This window comes from Mus musculus, chromosome 2 (assembly GCF_000001635.26).
Source record: "Mus musculus strain C57BL/6J chromosome 2, GRCm38.p6 C57BL/6J".
In the NCBI taxonomy this organism is placed as follows: Eukaryota; Metazoa; Chordata; class Mammalia; order Rodentia; family Muridae; genus Mus; species Mus musculus.
Genome location: NC_000068.7, coordinates 22,395,472 through 22,417,341, shown reverse-complemented (window position 1 = coordinate 22,417,341; position 21,870 = coordinate 22,395,472). Strand labels below are relative to the sequence as shown.

At 37.5% G+C, this 21,870-nt stretch overlaps 1 protein-coding gene and 1 pseudogene across 1 annotated transcript in view; one reads left to right on the top strand and one right to left on the bottom strand.

Moving 5' to 3' along the window:
• Nucleotides 1-21,870, bottom strand: part of Myo3a (myosin IIIA) — a 390,750-nt gene that overhangs the window by 200,911 nt on the left and 167,969 nt on the right. The window contains exons 17-19 of the mRNA NM_148413.3: nt 20,994-21,120; nt 17,370-17,580; nt 9,888-10,032 (exon numbers count right to left, since the gene is read on the bottom strand). Coding sequence (NP_680779.3) covers nt 9,888-10,032; nt 17,370-17,580; nt 20,994-21,120 — 483 coding nt within the window. The remainder of the gene's footprint in view (nt 1-9,887; nt 10,033-17,369; nt 17,581-20,993; nt 21,121-21,870) is intronic.
• Nucleotides 6,590-7,049, top strand: Gm13342 (annotated as a pseudogene).

Here is a 21,870-nt window from a genome sequence, read left to right as displayed (position 1 = left end):
TGTTAATCCTGCCAATCTATGAGCATGGGAGGGCTTTCCATCTTCTGAGATCTTCTTTGATTTCTTTCTTCAGAGATTTGAAGTTCTTATCATACAGATCTTTCACTTATTTAATTAGACTCACACACAGGTATTTTATATTATTTGTGATTATTGTGAAGGGTGTTGATTCCCTAATTTCTTTCTCAGCCTGTTTATCCTTTGTGTAAAGAAAGACCACTGATTTGTTTGAGTTAATATCCAGCTACTTCATATTTTTATATCCAACTACTTCACTGAAGCTGTTTATCAGGTTTAGGAGTTTCCTGGTATAAATTTTAGGGTCACTTATATATACTGTTATATCATCTGCAAATAGTGATATTTTGACTTCAGGAAGGTCCTATTTCTAAAGAAAACACCTACATTACTCCTCTAACATGGTGATGTCAAGCTGCTGTTTACATAGAACTTTCACCCTAGTTTCAGGATCTTTGTTACAGTTGCTCTTCATGCTACCAAAAGAAACATGTAAACACCAAGACAACCACAAGGCCTTTACCTACAATGGTGTACTGCCTGCAATATATACTAGGGCAAGGGTGTCACAAAGTTTGTGGGAGTAACCAACCAAAATCTGAACTGACTATAGGCCAACTTCCCAAGATAGAATCCACACTGGACACTGCTTGGGTGATCAAGAATCTGAAACTCGATAACTCAGGGACCTAAGGCAGATTCAAACAATACTAGGTTAAAAAAATATAGCAAAGTAAGGGCTAATGATATTCTGCCACACTCATAGATCAGTGCCTTGTTCACTGGAGAAGCTTCCTCACGCAGCAGATGAGAACAAATATAGAGACCCTCAACCAGACATTGCACAGAGAGTGAGAGACCTTGGAACACTCAGCCCTTTCTGGAATTTTTCTATCAAATCCTTCCCTTCTGAGCTAAGGTAACTTGTGGATGACATAGCAGCAAGAAAGGATGGAGGACACCAAGGAAACAAGGTCCTCCATATCAACATTAGCAAGGCTTGTATGAACTCACAGGGACCGACGTGACATGCACAAGGCTTGCAATGGTCTGTACCAGGTCCTCTGTGCTTGTATTATGGCTTCCAGCTTAGTGTTTATATAGGATTCCTGCGTGTGGTAATGACTGGGTCTGTGGCTCTATGTCCTCTCTTGGGCTCTATTCTTTCTGTTGATCTGTCTTGTCCAACTTCAATGTGATAGTCTTTTTCTTTATAATTTTCCTATATTTTATTTTGTAATATTTTTAAAAAATTAATGAATGAATGAGGGTAAAGGTTAACAACGGAATTGTTCATTCTTGCTGGAATAGAGAAAACCAGTGCTTTCCAATGGAATGACACTGGGGTCAATTAGTTTTAGTTTGATAGTATTTTTTTTTTTTTTTGAGGGGCGTGATTTGTATTTTATGTCTAGGTTTTATAGGTTTTGTTGTATTTGCTTTTTGTTTGGTTTTTTTGAGAAAGGACTTAAAGATGATTAGGAAGAAATTACAGCAAGTAGGCCCAGCTGGCATGCTGCCACAATGTCTTGACAAGCATTGGCTGAAGCTGCCATGAATTGCTCATAGGAGCATCCCTGAGAGGTAAAAGGGGAAGGCCTGAGATACGGATAGGATAGGAAGCAAAGCTGGATGAGGCTTGAAGGGAGAGTGGACTATAGCAAATAATGGATGGGCCAGCATGCCTGATTTATGCAGTGGTGAGTCTTGATCTCAGATCATGGCTCATGGAAGACAAACATTCTACCAGTATTCTCATGTCCTACTAGAAAACTTGCAGCTCTGATGAACTTTTAAGTAAAGTTGCAGTTTACAAACTCCATGTTTAAAAATTAATAGCTTTTCTATATAGCAACAACAAACTTGCCAAGAAAGCAATTCCCACTGACAATAGCTTCAAAGAAGTTAAAATATGTAGGAACAAACCCAAAGAAGGAGGTAGAGGATTCCTGCAATGAAATCTTTAAGACACTGGGAAAAAATAAGCAGAAGACATTAGACAAAGGAAAACTTTCAATGTTTATGGACTGGGCAAAATCAATAATTCAGAAATGACTGTATTACCAAAAGCATTTGGATAGCCAGTGAAATACTCATCAAAATTTCAGTAACATTCTTCACAGAGCAGAAAACATATTTTAAAAAAGTCATATAAAACCAGAAAAGATAGTAAAACAATTCAAGGCAGGAAAAAGAAAAATACATGTCACAATAAAACAAATAAATACAAACCAAACCAAAACAAAACAAAAACTCTGCTGGAAAAATAACATCTGACCTTAAATTATACTATGAAGCCCCATGAGCTGAAGACAACACAATACTGACTCAAAACAGATATATCTGTCAACAGAAAGTAATAATGGATCCAGAAAGAAGCATGCATAGCCATGTCCCCACAGCCCCTGAGAAAGGTTTCAAATTACACCCTAGAAATAAGGTGATTTATGCAATAGGTGGTGCTGTCCCACAGTGGATACCCATCTACAGAGAAGTGAAAGTAAATCCATATCTCCTACCCTATACAAAGATGAATTAAAAATGGATCAAAGGCTTTAATTTAAAACTTGGAATGTTGAAACTGTTAAAGGGAATCATAGGAAAAATACTTCAACATGAAGGATTTAGCAAAATTCCCTGCAAAGGATTCCAGTAGCTCAGGAAATAATTCCAAGAGTTGATAAATGAGATCACATGAAATTAAAAAGTCTTCTCCAAAATGAGCTATGTGTGAGCAAGTGAGCAGGAGCTTCCCCAGCTTTAGCTCGGAAAGGAAGGTAATATCCAGATTGTAGAAACAATGGTAAATTTCAAAAGCTCAACCTGCCAATCAGTTAGAGGGCTAACAAACCAGAATGTTTTCAAAACAAGAAACACAATTGTGCAATCAATATTTTTAGAAGTTTTTTTTTAAACACCCATAGCCATTGAAGAAATGCAAATTAAAAGCTACTTTGAGATTCCTTCTGATGCTAGTCAAAATGGCTGTCATCAGGAAAACATAAGACAACAAATGCTGCTAAGGATGTCAGAAAAGAGGAACCTATAGCCACTGTCGGTGGGACTGTAAACTGTTCTGCCTAACTTGGAAATCACTATGGAGGTTTCTGATAAAAGAAAAAGGAAATTATGACTTAGTTATAGCACTCAGTATCAGACTATAGAGATGCTTGCATACACATTTATTGTGAGCTGTTCACAATAGCTAGGGAATGAAACTAGCCTAGATGCCCATCAATGGATAATGGACAAAATTATGTTACATGCACACAGTAGACTTTTATGTAGCCATAAAAAAATGAAGTCATGAAATTTGAAGAAATTGGATAAGTTAGATATGTTAAGCAAAATAATCCTGACTCATAGATACATGTTAAGTATATGAGTTTTAATGTTTACTTTATATATATATATATTTAATTAGAACAAGAAGTATAAGAGGGAAAAAGAAGTTTTAAAGAAGGCAGGAGAGGGCTGGAGAAATGACTCAGTGGTTGAGGGCTCTCACTGCTTTTCCAAAGGTCCTGAGTTCAATTACCAGCACCCACATGGTAGCTCACAACTATTTGATACTGCCTTCTGGTGTATAGATGTAAATGTAGGAAAAGTACACATGTGCTTAAAGCACACAAATAAGTATATGTTTAAAAAAAGTCAGGAGAATAGATTAGATAATTTGACATGAAAGTGGACAGGGGACTACTTGGAGTGTAAGGTATAAGAGGAAAGAAACAGGGAAGGGGAGATAAAAGTGAGGATGGGGCATTACATGAAAACAATCAAAATTGCAGCAATTGTATGGATCTATGCTAACAATGCACTTTGTTGTAATTATCTTTATTAAGAACTTTAGAAACTTAAAAGAGATCAAATGACCAAAACAGGTACTAAAAATCCTCATATCGCATTGTCTTCTCAGCTTCATCCAGGAAGGAAAACAGATTGGGTATGTGAAAAGGATTCTGAGATGAAGGACTGTCTTCCCTAATTGCCCTGTTGAGCCTCAGATGCAGTGTGTGAGCCAGAGGGAGGCATCAACAGACTTCCATCATGAGCTGTTCAGGGACTTCAGAAAGTGATTTGGATATAAGCTTCTATATTCCCTAGGTCAAAAGCTAAATGTCTACTTGGATGAGCTGTCAAACAATTACTGAACCTTGTTGGAGTATTAAAAAACAAAAATCTATCAAAGGCTTTTAAATGTATTTGTCTGTCTTAAAATTTTAATAAAATGACTATGTGGGTGTGGTAGTGAATGCCTTTAATCCCAGCACTCAGGAGATAGAAATAGACATTCAGATCTGCATTAGAGACCATCCTGCTCTAAAAAGTGAGTTCCAGTGTTGTGCATGGGCCTGGTGCTGATCTTGTGAACCATTTCCCTAATGAATAAAGGAGCCAATCACTGGATAAATAGGAGGGACTTCCGGGTTGGACAGAAGAAGAGAGGAAGCAGGAGAGAGTTAGGTCCTTTTTTGGACAGGGATAATGTGAGGACAAGATGTAGCTATAAGTGTCTCCAAGTTTCAATGGCAGATCTGTCAGGATTTGCCATCAGAGAATTTAGATTTAATAAAGCTTGCAAGATTAGGATTTTAGTTGCTGTGCCCAACGATTGAGTTACCACTGTTTCTGAACTAGGCTTGTGTGGTGTTTTCCTTCACACGGCAGCTCATCTGGGTTCAAGCGAGAATGGTTCGGTGGCAAAGCGTGGGTTTGATTGAGGTACACCACAAAGACTGTGGGGAATTTGAAGCACAGGGTTGGCGTGGTGAGCTGGAGGGAGATGTTTCAGGAGCTCTGGGCCCACCAGCACATGGCCGGCTGGCCAGGCCACTGGGGCAGAGAGTTGCTGGCACTAGAGTGGGAATGTGCTGGGTCTTCCTCTTTTAGTATTTCCCTGCAGTATTCTGGGACAGCTGTAATACACTGAGAAACCCTGTCTCAAAAAACAACAAAATCAATCAACCAACCAGACAAACCCTAAACAAAACAAATAAACCTATAAAATCTTTTTATTAGTTAGAAAGCTAAAATGAGACAAAAGTTATTGCCAGTATGCATATAGATTATAAGGGAAGAAATAAAGGCATTAAAAAAAATGATTCTTCCACAAAACAACCTGGAGTCATTTATAAAAGGTCTGTTTTGAATTGCCTATATGTTTTTTAAACATCAGATGACTACTGATTTCTTTTATTTATAATATTAAAAATTAAAAATTATGTAGGCATTACATATTACATAACTCTTTGTAAGGGCAACAAATTATGTATCGATGGCTACATTAGAAATGTGCAGCACTCCAGGCCTTGAACAATGTGAGATAAAATTATCTACATCTCTTTCTGCATGAATGGCCAGAGCAGTCATTTTTCATTTATCGTTTCAATATGTACTTTAGTTTCCTGCCTATAAAATAACTTGACTTTTAGCTCTCACCCATAGGGGATTATTAAATGATACATTCAATGGCCTATCTCTGTATAGAAACAACAAATATGGACACATCACCTTAAAATCCAACTTTGGTCCAGTTAATTGCTAGTCAGATGTGTTACTTTAATGCGTGAAGAAGGTTTATCCAAAGTATTAAGAGGAATATATGTATACAGGGTGGGTTTTCAGTGTTCAAAACAATGTCTTGCTAGTACCATACAGCTATATAGAGTGGCCAATGGTTCTTAGGAAGAGCGGCATTTATTCCAATTCAAAGTATGATTGATGTGTTTTCTCTCAGCTCAGAATGGTAATCTGTATGGAATCTTCAAACATTGTATACGTGTTTTATACCACAATAAGCACACAACATTATAAAATTAAATCAGAGGACAAAACCTACTACAGAGCCAACATGGAGAACCTTTGAAAATGTGCATACATTTCTAATGCAGCAAATGTGATGACAAATAACTCAAACTTTCTAACACACTTGGATTCCTGTTGGGTTCTTTCTCACATGAAAGAAAACCAACACACACACACACACACACACACACACACATACCTCAAATACAACCAAAACCTATGAAATTCAGATTATGGGCTCTTAAAGGACAGTGCCTTCTCACTGAAAATAGATAACCTTTTTGCGGCCCTAGGCTCTCTCAACCAAGAGCCTTTTGGAAAATATGAAAGTCAACAGTGTATCTGTTATACAAATATAACAGGGAAGGCAAGCATGAGTTTTACATCTGTGTAACTAATACAACTGAGAAGACAATGTACTTTCAGCTACAGCTGATTAGAAGATTTCAGCAATATATTTTAAAAAGACTCTACAGCTACACTCTTTGGCTGATGGTCCTGTTTTCAGGGAGAGGATCTAGGTAACTATTGAACTGTCTCACATTGTTGTTTTTAGATAGTATTGATTTAAACGTTCTTAAAATCAATGTGTGTGTGTGTGTATGCATGTATATATATAAATTTGTTCTATAGCCAGGACTATAGCCAGGGAAGGATAAACATTAAATATCACATGAAATACTACAGGCTAAAAATTGTCCAGGACAAATTAGAAAAACAGTGTTATCATAGGATATCTAGATAAGAAAGAGATATGAGAGTCGGCCCGGCTGTCCCGAGCGCCATGTCGGGTTCTTCTAGCGTCGCCGCCATGAAGAAGGTGGTCCAGCAGCTCCGGCTGGAGGCCGGGCTCAACCTCGTGAAGGTTTCCCAGTCAGCTGCAGACTTGAAACAGTTCTGTCTGCAGAATGCTCAACATGACCCTCTGCTGACTGGAGTGTCTTCAAGTACAAATCCCTTCAGACCCCAGAAAGTCTGCTCCATTTTGTAGTCATCTATCTTGAGGTTTCTCAAACCACTTTTCATGAACCAGTGAATATTCAAGAGAACTAAATTTGAAGTCTGTACAAAAGCTTCTCTTTAACACGTGCCATAATACACTATCTTCTGCTCATCAGTCCTTAACATCTACCTCTCTGAATTCCATGGGTTTCTGTCTCACAAGGTTTAACTATTTTATATACACTGGCTGTAGCATACAATAAAGCATCATACAAAAAAAAAGAAAGAAATATGAGTTATGGATGCTTGAGATTGACTATTAAGAGATCTGAAGATACTTTATCAACAGAGGCAGGTGGATTTCTGAGTTTGAGGCCAGCCTGGTCTACAGAATGAGTTCTTGGACAGCCAGGGCTATATAGAGAAACCCTTTCTCAAAAAACCAAAAAAGAAAAAGAAAGAAAGAAAGAAAGAAAGAAAGAAAGAAAGGAAGAAAGAAAGAAAGAAAGAAAATGATACTTAATCATTGTTCATAGAAAAGCAGAAACAGGTTATGAAGAGAAAAGAGGCACAGCTGCCAGAGAATGGTATGTGTTTTGAAAGTAAGCCAAAAAGCTCATTATTTGGACATCAACTTTCCATTGTGTAATACTCTACTTGAGAAACTATTAATTTAGATACCATTATAAATTGGTCACTAAACATGTTTTATTACATTCTATGGTTTGGGAATGTCTACAAATATGTGTTCAAGCTTGACCTTCAGTTGAAAGTGCTATTTGGGAGGTGATGGGAGGTTTGGGAGGTTGGCACAAGCTGGAGACAGTGGGTCAGTAAGGGACATTTCTCTGAAGGTTACAGCAAGTCTGTGGTCCCTCCAGTTTTTTTTTCTTTTCTTTTCTTTTTCTTTCTTTCTTTTCTTTTTTTTTTTTTTTTTTTTTTTTTTTTTGTCAACCACAAGCTAAGATACTCCTCTGCTACACACCAGCTGTCTAAACACACAGGCAACCAACCAGGCATGGAACTTTGAGAAATCTTAAACAAAATGACTTTCCGTTTAAGTTGTTCTCTTGGTATTTTGGTCACAGTAATGAATTGTAACTAATACACTATAGCCTATTGATTCTGTATTTATAACAAAAGGATGTTTTACTCCTTAAATAGAGTAGTAGAAGTAAAACCCGAGAGTGAAACTCAAAGTATCTTTGTAACCAAATTTTCTAAAGTGTTCTATGAAACACTGCAACAAAATTTAAATTGAGTTAACTGATAAAAACTTCCATAGTAAACCATTGTTTAGAGTTCACAGTTATAGAATTGTCCATGTTTTTGTTTGTTTGATGATTTTTTTTTTGTTTTTGTTTTAAGTAAGACAAGTGCTTTACTTGTTTACTTGTAAAGAAACTGTTGGGCATTTTGGGGGTGGTAGTAATTTAGAGGTAATTCTTTTAAACCTCTGAAAGATATTTAAAGGTTGCTATGGGACAGTTTTCTGTAGCAAGCCCACAGATGTAAGAAAAACATTAGGATACAGTATGAAACGAATGTTTACCAGTCCACCTGCTCTGTAAACATCAACATTCTATAGGATGTAAATATCAGCAGCAGCTGATCCATTTGTACATGGGTCTAGGGCTAGCCACAATGAAAGCCAGCTTTAACTCTGCGAGCAAGCAAAGACAGTCATCTGAAAGCGCAAGTCAGTAGCGTATCCGGTGGGTGATGCATGAGCATACACCGTTCCCTTACAGTAGAGTCCATAGACAATCAAATCTACTTAATTCCAGTCTCTTGTTTGAATGAGTTCTCTATTGATGCATTAGGGCAAAATGACGCTGATTTAATTAATATGCATTAAAAACATGTGATACATCAGCCTTTGAAAGCACCAGAATAAGACTATGAGATGATCTTGATCTTGGACATAGGAGTTTGTGGTCTAGTGAAGAAGGCCATACTAATAATAAGATGGGGGCCATTTCAGTGTAGTAGGCAAGATAGAAACAGATGCTGTGTACTAAGTATATTGAGGTGGGGAAAGAAGCCAGTGCAATGAAAGGGATGTTAACCATGCTTTCTTGGAGGTTGGCTTCGAGGATGATAGAATGAAGGTCTTTGCCATAGAGACATGCAGAGTAAAGAAAAAACTGAAGGTTTCTATTTGCTCTTACTGTGAAGGTAATTTAATGATATATCTGAGCATTTGGGGATGCTAATGGAGAGAGGTGTCAAGGGAACCAGAAAAGGGTTAGGAAGAGCAAGCCACTGAATATACACTAGAACCTGCTATGAGAAGAGAGAACTGAACCAATGACTTCTCTTAAATGTGTGCCCTTTGCTTTGACTAAGGCATGTCAAGACTGACAAGTTTTCCTTTGTGGTGAGTATTTTCAAACTGCAGTTTTGAAATGAAGTCTGAGCCTTCTAAATAATAATAATAATAAAAAACTTCATGCATCTCCAATTTACATAATTTAAATTAAAACATCAGTTCTAATCAGCAGACACCAAACAATGTAACATAATTTGAAGGTGACAAATGGCATACGGACTTAGATTTAATAAAATAATTTAAATAGTCTTAATATGACAGTGTGCCAAGTGCAATTCAAGTAACTCTTTGCTTTTTCTAAAGAGAAATATTGTTGAAGCTGAACCATAAATTATACATTGTACCTGACAAAATTACTGTTTCATGGCATTTGCATCAAGCCCATTATCTTGAATTCTTTTGCAGGATACTAGGATTCGAAAGTTTAATGCACTGTAGATGAATATTGACATTTCAAATGGAATGTCAGCAGTGAATTCTAAAAAATAATAGATACTAGTAGGCACAGAAGAAATGTCTTTGTTTTTAGGGACTCACAGTGGTTAAGTTTTAAAGAGAAGTGCACTGGTTGTGAGTGAAGAACTTAGAACATCACATGTCTAGTCAAATCAAATCCACACTGTATTTTCTGTTTGCATTTTTATTACAAACATGGAGAAAAGTAAACATTTTCCTTGTCTTTGAATGGTAAGGCATGAAGTGTATGATGGATGTACTGTTTATTCTATGTAATCATGCACTAACACACACACACACACACACACCTTTAGTCCTTATTTCAACATACCTGCTCCCATGCAAACACGTGCTGATTAAAATAATACTGGATCTGTTCATTTGCAATGTTAATGCACAGCTGCTCAAAGGAATTTCTTTTGAAGTTTTCAAAGCCGAATATGTCAAGAATGCCGATGTTTAGCTCCTCATCCCCACTGGAAGAATTAAAGAAGTGTTCCTTGAGCTTTTGCTCATTTCTTTAAAAGGCAATAAGAAGCAGAGTGTCTCAGAATTCCCATCGGTGACTGAATTAATTACACGTCTTTTTCCAAAGAAAACAAAGATGACAGAGTAAACTAATGTTACTATGCACATAAAACAGCATTTTCCTTACTGTAGAACCCACTCCCATCTTTGCTTACACCTTGATAGAAGTGGGGATTCCCTGCAATGAGCTAGAAGCACAAAGCCACAAGCCTATGCCAGTCAACTATCATAGGGCCACCTGGCCAATACTCAGAGCTTTGTAAACACACAGATAATCAAAACTGTATCAGTAAAGCAAACATTCTTTTAAAATTGAAAATGTCTTTCTACAAATGTCTGAATTATTCTCAAAGAACTGTTATCTATTTGCTTATTCATATTTAAATACAGATCAAGTGATGATGTAGAGAAAGATACAAATATGTAGGGATTCATCTTCTCGTTAACTACTGTAAGCCAGCTGAGATGCACACACATGTAGTCTCAGGACTTAGAAGGCTGAAGCAGGAGACAGTCCAAGTCTGGGATGCACTGTGAGATCCTGCTTCAACAAACAAACAAACAAACAAACAAACAAACAAACCACTAACACTAACATAAGGGGGTAAAATCAAACAAACAAACTTTAAAATACAAGTAAAATATTGTCCTCCAGATGAATTATCTCATATACAAATTCTCTCAGCTATTCCATACAGCTAGCTCTGTTCACTGAAAATTAGGTACCTGCTAAAAATGTTTGTATCTTTGAGTAAGACTGAAGTAGTTTTTATGTGTTCTTTAAAACCTAACTACAAAAAAAGCTTCCCTTTGTTCCCACCTTTTGTCAGTGTAGGCCATGCTCAGTGTTGTTTGGAAGAGATGGGACTGGCAGCTGGAATCTGCAGGGACTCGCACTTTTGGAGAAACAGTTTGAACTCAGAGTGAAAACCTAAGACTTCAAAAACGTTAATCCCACTGAGTGTGAAGTCACACATCTATAATCTCAGCATGTAGACTGTGGTAGGAGAATCCAGCCTGGGGTGTACAACCAGACTGCCTCTAACAACAGCAACAGCAGCAGCAGCAACAACAACAACAACAACAACAACAACAACAATAACAAACAACAACAGCATAGCTTACAGAACTAAACTAAACTATCACAGCAAGTCTTGGTTCCGTTTTTAAAACTAACTTCAATTAAAAAAAAAACTAAGTCTTGGCTAGTACTGGTTAATGTAGGGCAAATATTATTTAGTAGACATGTAATAATGAGATTTTTAGCACATTATCCTTTCTGGTACCATCTAGTGCTAAACCTGCAGACAAGAGCTAAGGAGGTAAGGCCAGCAGCTCCAATCATCTTGTTTACATAGGGAATGTGGAAACATCCCTAGATGCTTCCATTTTTACAAGATGTTTAATGTCATAGAGATGACTACTAATGAATAAAAAGCCATTTCACTATTAAATTGTTCCAGGAAAACAGTATTATGGTCTGAGACTCAGCCTATGAGGTCTTTGGTGGGAAGTTCATGGACAATTGTGACAGCCAGGTAGTTAAGACCACAGGGCAACAATAGGGAATCTTGATAGTCTAACTATATAATATGATATAGGATCTACTTTAGTGGAAAATAATGAAGAATTGCATATGTGAAATGTGTGTAAGATGATTTTTTTTGAGCTTAGTAAGGAGATGAAAAAGAAGACAAGGTCAGAACAACAAATGCACTAAATAAAGATAGAATATTAAAAGCAGTAAGGGAGAAAGGTCAAGTAACATATAAAGGAAGGCCTATCAGAATTACACCAGACTTTTCACCAGAGACTATGAAAGCCAGAAGAGCCTGGACAGATGTTATACAGACACTAAGAGAACACAAATGCCAGCCCAGGCTAATATACCCGGCCAAACTCTCAATTACCATAGATGGAGAAACCAAAGTATTCTACGACAAAACCAAATTCACACAATATCTTTCCACGAATCCAGCCCTTCAAAGGATAATAACAGAAAAGAAGCAATACAAGGACGGAAATCACGCCCTAGAACAACCAAGAAAGTAATCATTCAACAAACCAAAAAGAAGACAGCCACAAGAACAGAATGCCAACTCTAACAACAAAAATAAAAGGGAGCAACAATTACTTTTCCTTAATATCTCTTAATATCAATGGACTCAATTCCCCAATAAAAAGACATAGACTAACAGACTGGCTACACAAACAGGACCCAACATTCTGCTGCTTACAGGAAACCCATCTCAGGGAAAAAGACAGACACTACCTCAGAGTGAAAGGCTGGAAAACAATTTTCCAAGCAAATGGACTGAAGAAACAAGCTGGAGTAGCCATTTTATTTATCGGATAAAATCGACTTCCAACCCAAAGTTATCAAAAAAGACAAGGAGGGACACTTCATCCTCATCAAAGGTAAAATCCTCCAAGAGGAACTCTCAATTCTGAATATCTACGCACCAAATGCAAGGGCAGCCACATTCATTAGAGACACTTTAGTAAAGCTCAAAGCATACATTGCACCTCACACAATAATAGTGGGAGACTTCAACACACCACTTTCTTCAAAGGACAGATCGTGGAAACAGAAACTAAACAGGGACACAGTGAAACTAACAGAAGTTATGAAACAAATGGACCTGACAGATATCTACAGAACATTTTATCCTAAAACAAAAGGATATACCTTCTTCTCAGCACCTCACGGGACCTTCTCCAAAATTGACCATATAATTGGTCACAAAACAGGCCTCAACAGATACAAAAATATTGAAATTGTCCCATGTATCCTATCAGACCACCATGGCCTAAGACTGATCTTCAATAACAACATAAATAATGGAAAGCCAACATTCACGTGGAAACTGAATAACACTCTTCTCAAAGATACCTTGGTCAAGGAAGGAATAAAGAAAGAAATTAAAGACTTTTTAGAGTTTAATGAAAATGAAGCCACAACATACCCAAACCTATGGGACACAATGAAAGCATTTCTAAGAGGAAAACTCATAGCTCTGAGTGCCTCCAAGAAGAAACGGGAGACAGCACATACTAGCAGCTTGACAACACATCTAAAAGCCCTAGAAAAAAAGGAAGCAAATTCACCCAAGAGGAGTAGACGGCAGGAAATAATCAAACTCAGGGGTGAAATCAACCAAGTGGAAACAAGAAGAACTATTCAAAGAATTAACCAATCAAGGAGTTGGTTCTTTGAGAAAATCAACAAGATAGATAAACCCTTAGCTAGACTCATTAAGGGCACAGGGACAAAATCCTAATTAACAAAATCAGAACTGAAAAGGGAGACATAACAACAGATCCTGAAGAAATCCAAAACACCATCAGATCCTTCTACAAAAGGCTATACTCAACAAAACTGGAAAACCTGGACGAAATGGACAAATTTCTGGACAGATACCAGGTACCAAAGTTGAATCAGGATCAAGTTGACCATCTAAACAGTCCCATATCACCTAAAGAAATAGAAGCAGTTATTAATAGTCTCCCAACCAAAAAAAGCCCAGGACCAGATGGGTTTAGTGCAGAGTTCTATCAGACCTTCAAAGAAGATCTAATTCCAATTCTGCACAAACTATTTCACAAAATAGAAGTAGAAGGTACTCTACCCAACTCATTTTATGACCCCACTATTACTCTGATACCTAAACCACAGAAAGATCCAACAAAGATAGAGAACTTCAGACCAATTTCTCTTATGAATATCGATGCAAAAATCCTCAATAAAATTCTCGCTAACCGAATCCAAGAACACATTAAAGCAATCATCCATCCTGACCAAGTAGGTTTTATTCCAGGGATGCAGGGATGGTTTAATATACGAAAATCCATCAATGTAATCCATTATATAAACAAACTCAAAGACAAAAACCACATGATCATCTCGTTAGATGCAGAAAAAGCATTTGACAAGATCCAACACCCATTCATGATAAAAGTTTTGGAAAGATCAGGAATTCAAGGCACATACCTAAACATGATAAAAGCAATCTACAGCAAACCAGTAGCCAACATCAAAGTAAATGGAGAGAAGCTGGAAGCAATCCCACTAAAATCAGGGACTAGACAAGGCTGCCCACTTTCTCCCTACCTTTTCAACATAGTACTTGAAGTATTAGCCAGAGCAATTCGACAACAAAAGGAGATCAAGGGGATACAAATTGGAAAGGAGGAAGTCAAAATATCACTTTTTGCAGATGATATGATAGTATATATAAGTGACCCTAAAAATTCTACCAGAGAACTCTTAAACCTGATAAACAGCTTCGGTGAAGTAGCTGGATATAAAATAAACTCAAACAAGTCAATGGCCTTTCTCTATACAAAGAATAAACAGGCTGAGAAAGAAATTAGGGAAACAACACCCTTCTCAATAGTCACAAATAATATAAAATATCTTGGCGTGACTCTAACTAAGGAAGTGAAAGATCTGTATGATAAAAACTTCAAATCTCTGAAGAAAGAAATTAAGGAAGATCTCAGAAGATGGAAAGATCTCCCTTGCTCATGGATTGGCAGGATCAACATTGTAAAAATGGCTATCTTGCCAAAAGCAATCTACAGATTCAATGCAATCCCCATCAAAATTCCAACTCAATTCTTCAACGAATTGGAAGGAGCAATTTGCAAATTTGTCTGGAATAACAAAAAACCTAGGATAGCAAAAAGTCTTCTCAAGGATAAAAGAACTTCTGGCGGAATCACCATGCCAGACCTAAAGCTTTACTACAGAACAATTGTGATAAAAACTGCATGGTACTGGTATAGAGACAGACAAGTAGACCAATGGAATAGAATTGAAGACCCAGAAATGAACCCACACACCTATGGTCACTTGATCTTCGACAAGGGAGCTAAAACCATCCAGTGGAAGAAAGACAGCATTTTCAACAATTGGTGCTGGCACAACTGGTTGTTATCGTGTAGAAGAATTTGAATCGATCCATACTTATCTCCTTGTACTAAGGTCAAATCTAAGTGGATCAAGGAACTTCACATAAAACCAGAGACACTGAAACTTATAGAGGAGAAAGTGGGGAAAAGCCTTGAAGATATGGGCACAGGGGAAAAATTCCTGAACAGAACAGCAATGGCTTGTGCTGTAAGATTGAGAATTGACAAATGGGACCTAATGAAACTCCAAAGTTTCTGCAAGGCAAAAGACACCGTCAATAAGACAAAAAGACCACCAACAGATTGGGAAAGGATCTTTACCTATCCTAAATCAGATAGGGGACTAATATCCAACATATATAAAGAACCCAAGAAGGTGGACTTCAGAAAATCAAATAACCCCATTAAAAAATGGGGCTCAGAACTGAACAAAGAATTCTCACCTGAGGAATACCGAATGGCAGAGAAGCACTTGAAAAAATGTTCAACATCCTTAATCATCAGGGAAATGCAAATCAAAACAACCCTGAGATTCCACCTCACACCAGTCAGAATGGCTAAGATCAAAAATTCAGGTGACAGCAGATGCTGGCGTGGATGTGGAGAAAGAGGAACACTCCTCCAATGTTGGTGGGAGTGCAGGCTTGTACAACCACTCTGGAAATCAGTCTGGGGGTTCCTCAGAAAACTGGACATAGTACTACCGGAGGATCCAGCAATACCTCTCCTGGGCATATATCCAGAAGATGCCCCAACAGGTAATAAGGACACATGCTCCACTATGTTCATAGCAGCCTTATTTATAATAGCCAGAAGCTGGAAAGAACCTAGATGCCCCTCAACAGAGGAATGGATACAGAAAATGTGGTACATCTACACAATGGAGTACTACTCAGCTATTAAAAAGAATGAATTTATGAAATTCCTAGCCAAATGGATGGACCTGGAGGGCATCATCCTGAGTGAGGTAACACATTCACAAAGAAACTCACACAATATGTATTCACTGATAAGTGGATATTAGCCCCAAACCTAGGATACCCAAGATATAAGATATAATTTCCTAAACACATGAAACTCAAGAAGATTGAAGACTGAAGTGTGGACACTATGCCCCTCCTTAGATTTGGGAACAAAACACCCTTGGAAGGAGTTACAGAGACAAAGTTTGGAGCTGAGATGAAAGGATGGACCATGTAGAGACTGCCATATCCAGGGATCCACCCCATAATCAGCATCCAAACGCTGACACCATTGCATACACTAGCAAGATTTTATTGAAAGGACCCAGATGTAGCTGTCTCTTGTGAGACTATGCCGGGGCCTAGCAAACACAGAAGTGGATGCTCACAGTCAGCTAATGGATGGATCATAGGGCTCCCAATGGAGGAGCTAGAGAAAGTAGCCAAGGAGCTAAAGGGATCTGCAACCCTATAGGTGGAACAACATTATGAACTAACCAGTACCCTGGAGCTCTTGACTCTAGCTGCATATATATCAAAAGATGGCCTAGTCGGCCATCACTGGAAAGAGAGGCCCATTGGACTTGCAAACTTTATATGCCCCAGTACAGGGGAACACCAGGGCCAAAAAGGGGGAGTGGGCGGGCAGGGGAGTGGGGGTGGGTGGATATGGGGGACTTTTGGTATCGCATTGGAAATGTAAATGAGTTAAATACCTAATAAAAATGGGAAAAAAAAAAAGAAAATGAAGACAAGGTCATCTTAATGTAGTTTTTTCAACATACAACATTCCTAAAATTCCTAAGACCTACAGCAGAAAAAAATTTCAGATAGAATGTAAAGACTTTCATCTCTGCAAATCTAGTTAATGGCGGCTATGATTCTCTTTCTTTCAAAAATGTGGTTCGGGGACCATGGAAATAAGGTCCAGTGTAAATGTTCATCAGCAGGTTGTAATGATTATTACCTACCATGTTTTGTGCATTTCAGAATCAAGTTTCATTAGAAGTCACAGCACCTATTCCTGCAGAGTGTAGTGAGAGTTGAAAAGAGAGTCTTGCTTTATAGTCATGGTTTCATTTAAGCCCATGAAACAGCAAAGAGCTACTGGACTGACATTTTATACAAGTGTAAAATGGTAGACCCTGCATGGTATGCAGTTTAATTAAAAGAACATTTGAATTGATAATATGATGCCACACTTTTCACCACAATTACTAACATTGCCACAGTTTTCAGTATAGCATTCAAGATATTTCATAGTTGCATGGAATGATAATGTGATGGCGCTACTAAAAGATAAACTGATTAAATTAAACCCATCAGAAACATATTCAAAGGGACTCATACAAATCCAAAACAGATACATTGCCTAACATTTGTAGAAAACAGTTGTGTAAAGCATTTACCTAGGTGATGTGTCATGCTTCAGCAAGCTGTTAATACAATTGACTATCCAGCTAAAGAGACGGCCATATAAAGTTTTGGCCATGGCATCTCGGACATCAGCAGCCTTTTCCACTGTGTTGGGTCGAATAATTGTTTCTCCTCTAGTGACCACACAGTGTGAGGTGAGAGCTTCCTGCAGCTCATCTGCTTGAATGCAAAGCAAAGAAGCGGCTGCAAAAGCAGTAGATTATTGTTAGAAGACAGTGAAAACAACTCTATTTTCAGAAAAGAGAAATATCTAAATGGAACGGCAGCATTTGACATTACATAAATATATGACTGTTTTATGGTATACAAAGAAGCCACTGTTGAGTGCCAGCTCTCTCTGCCTCTTCTTGATTGTTCTGTTCTTGCCTCCACTGAGCAAACTGTGGCTGCTATATGCTACAGCACAACACAAACCAAACTGTCTGAAAGGAAGAAACAGCTGCACAGGAGTGCCGTTGCTTAGGGGATGTCATCACCAATTTCACCAAATTATGCTAAATATTTTAAAAGCGCATGGAATAGGTTTGGAATCACTTGGATATGACTATTATGTGATTATTTCTAGACTGTAAACTGCTTAATTGTCCTTTAAATACTTGCCACTTCTGTCCTTATCAGCCAACAAAAGTCCAAGGAGATAAATGTAATTTCATGGATGCCAGGAGTTTTACATTTTTAAAGTAGCCAGTTTGATCCAGAGCCCTTTATGCTTAGAGAGAGTGATATTTTGATGCATACATTGCAAATATTTTCTCCCATTTTCATTTTCACAAAATGTTCATTGAGTTTTAAGTTTTACAGTTAAAAGCAACCTTGAAAGACCATTCCTCTTTGGTCTTCTGAATATAGTCATTTCACACCTTAGGATTTTGTGTGTTTCACTCTGTACTTTCATGAATGTTCTTGCAGTGAACTTTGTAGCATTTAGAATTCTTTAGAGGGCCAGTTAGAAAGCTTTGTGGGCAAAGGTGTTTAATGTCAAGACTGATGATCTGGGTTTAACCCTGGGACCTGGATGGGAGGAGAGAACCAAGTTGCCCTCTCACCTTTACACATGTCATATAATGCATACATAAATTAATAAATGCAAAACAAGTTTTTAAGGATCCATTTTGGTATATTATGTCTGGAGTGGATTTACATCCCCTAGCTGTCTCACTGTTATCCATTGGTTTTCTCTACAATGCTGTCTCAATTGAATTGTAATGTCATTGTAGTCATTTTAGTTCCATACATTGCTGAATGTTATCTCCTATGGACATGTATGTTTGTTTCCATTCAGATATTGTTCATTTATCTAACATATATTGAGTGTCTGCTACAATCCCAGCATTTTACTTGAGGATATATTGTTATGTATAATGCTTTGGAAACAAAGTTTCAGTCTTAATGATCTTTATTCAGAAGAAAGGGAAGCCAACCAAGAAATTTAGGTGGGAGGAAAGAAGAAAGAAGAAAGAGAAAGAGAAAGAGAGAGAGAGAGAGAGAGAGAGAGAGAGAGAGAGAGAGAGAGAGAGAGAGAGAGAGAGAAAGAGAAAGAGAAAGAGAAAGAGAAAGAGAAAGAGAAAGAGAGAAAGAGAAAGAGAAAGAGAAAGAGAAAGAGAAAGAGAAAGAGAAAGAGAAAGAGAAATGGATGGGGAAATACAGAGAAGGAGAAGAAAGAGGATAGAGGGCAATGAAAGAGGACAAGGAGGAGACTGAGAGCCTACAGATGCATTGCCTAGGTGGTTTCTGAATGAGCCAAGTAAAGATAAACTCTTGCTGTGGAGTAAGTGGTGGGATGTAACTCACTTCAAGCAAGAGGTGACTGTGTTGTGGGTCTAATGGTGACCACAAACATTACAAACAGAAATAGATGGCCTAAATTTGGAGCTAATTCTTTTAAAATCAAGTTATAAGCAATTTTAATGCAAATTAATAAACAAGGTTTTTTCTACAAGTGGCTATTCTGGGAAGTGGTTTGGATAATTTTAATTATATACATATTAATAGTACTCATTGTGAACTATTTGGTTTTCCAAATAATATAAAAATAAGTTTCAATGATCAAAATAATTCTTTAGTTTGTTTCTAAGTATATTCTCTATAGAGCCATTATGTTTTGGGTCTTAAGTGTCTCCCAATGGCCCATATGCTCAAGGCTTGTTCCAGAAAGTGGTACTTTTGAAAGGTGTTGGAACTGTCAGAATGTAGAGGTCCGGTGGGAGAAATTAGCTTATAGCGTTGTGTTCTTGAAGGGATGCTAGATTCCTGCTCTCTTCTTTCCTTATGCTTTCCTGTCACCATGAGATGAACAGTTTGCAACATCCCTGCCTTGATATTTTACTTGATATAGGCTTAAAACAACAGGCTAAGTGACTATAAATGAGAAACTCTGAAACCATGAACCAACATATATGTATTCTCTCCCTTTAAAGTGATTTATCTCAAGTGTGTGTCTAGTCAATGCAAAAATAACATAAACCAACAGTATGTTTCTCATTCTGCTGGCTACAGATAATACTTCAATTATGACTTGGGTGGTGGTGTTTACAACTGTATTTTATCAATGGCATTACATGGCTATTAATTCCTGTCCAGTTACTTAGTATCTTGTGTGTTAATCAATTATTTTACACATGGAAAATCAGAGGTGTCCACAAGGGTTCCAGGTACATGGCAATCACTATGTTAACCTTAAACATCTGCTCCCTTTATTACAAACCACCTCCAAAGCCACAAAGGATGCAAAAAATAGGGATCTTAGAGACAGGACCGGACCAATGAAATAAGTAAAATGGAAAAAAATGCCTAAAAAATAGTATTGTGATTTTCTAGGATGTAAATGAAATTCACAACAAGTAAAGAACTGTGGGAGTGTATGCCAGTATTAAAAATAAAAGAACAGGATACACTCTAAATAGGAAAAAGCTATGTCACTGGAGAAAAAAATCAGTGGGATGCCTTAAATTATTAGAAGCACTTTGTCAAACTCTATTATTGGGAGAAAATTTGCTTTGGAGCAGTAATGATGTGCTTCTTTTGTAAGGAAAATGAAAAAATAATTAACCTAGGATAAATGGAATTCACACAGTAAAAACAAAACAAAACACATGTTTTTATTACTTTTTAATTGATACAGGTTCTAAACACTAGAAGACAATTTTAATTTTTTATAGGTCAACTATATCATCAATATTTTCTGCATTTTCATATTAAAACCCAATCTATGAAATAGTTATAAAAACTTAATCTCTAGAAATACTGTCCATAGTAATCACTTCACCTGTGTAAAGATTTGTTTTTGTTAGCCTACTTTTTGTTTGTTTGCTTTTGGTTTATTAGACTGGATTTCTCTGTGTCGTCCTGCCTATCTTATATGCTACATTGGCCTAAAACTCAGAAATCTACCTGTCTCTGCTTCCCAAGAGCCGAGCCTGAGAGTGTGATCCACTACACCCCAGTTGATAGCTGATTTTTACAATTTAGTCTTATACAACTGAAGCTGAGCATGCTTTGTAGACTCTTTATGAGTGTCAGTATTTGAAGTTATCCACATGTAACCCAGCATAAGATATGAAAGAGTTCAGTTTTAAATGGGAGACAAAACAACTCACAGTTTTCCAGAGCAGTGTGATTGCAAATGTAGCTCTTGTCCATCTGGTATTCAGTTGCCACCGAGGAGAATTCAATGTTTCCAACGTTCAAGATGGCGGCGAGTACACTATATACACTTCCAAGTTGCTAAAATACATCAGAGAAATAGTAGCATCACATCTTGACTAAAACAATGAGGGGACTATGGCTGTGAACAGATGGAGGAAAAGCCTTGGGTTCCAGCCTAAGAAGGTCACTCTGAGCTCTCCAATACCAGACTAAGACCCAAGCAGGAAAGGATTTATGTAGGCACAGCCTCATTCATTGGTATAACTTTGGAGATCAGCACTTAAAAATATTTTATAAACATTTATATGAATCAAAGTAGAAATGAACACTCCTCAGAGGAAGTAGAACTATTCATTAGGTTATAGATAATCTACTAATGTGAAGCTTTAGAACTTAGTGTTGTTTTATTACATGTACATTTCCTCATCTAGAAGTAAGGCTGTGTGTGTAGACAAAGGAAAGTACAGCAATGAGGATGAAGAGATACAAGCACCCAAGTCCAAGGATACATGAAGGTTAAGACTAAGCATGAAAACTATAATCTACAGCTCAGAGTTTATAGTATTTATTACTATTTGACCTAGATATTTAATGTTCAGAAATATGCACATACCCAAGCACACATACACACATATGTTTTTCTCTGAAGACACTAGGGAAATTTGTCAAAGGGTCTCTGCAAGTTGTGGTGATATTCCAGATGCCTTCATGGTATAGGAGACTCAGATGACAGAAAACCATGATCCCAACTTGGCATGCCTTACAGTCGTACTGATGGACCTTGGAGGAGTCTAACCTCAGGTCCAGGCATGGTTGTGACTGAGAAAG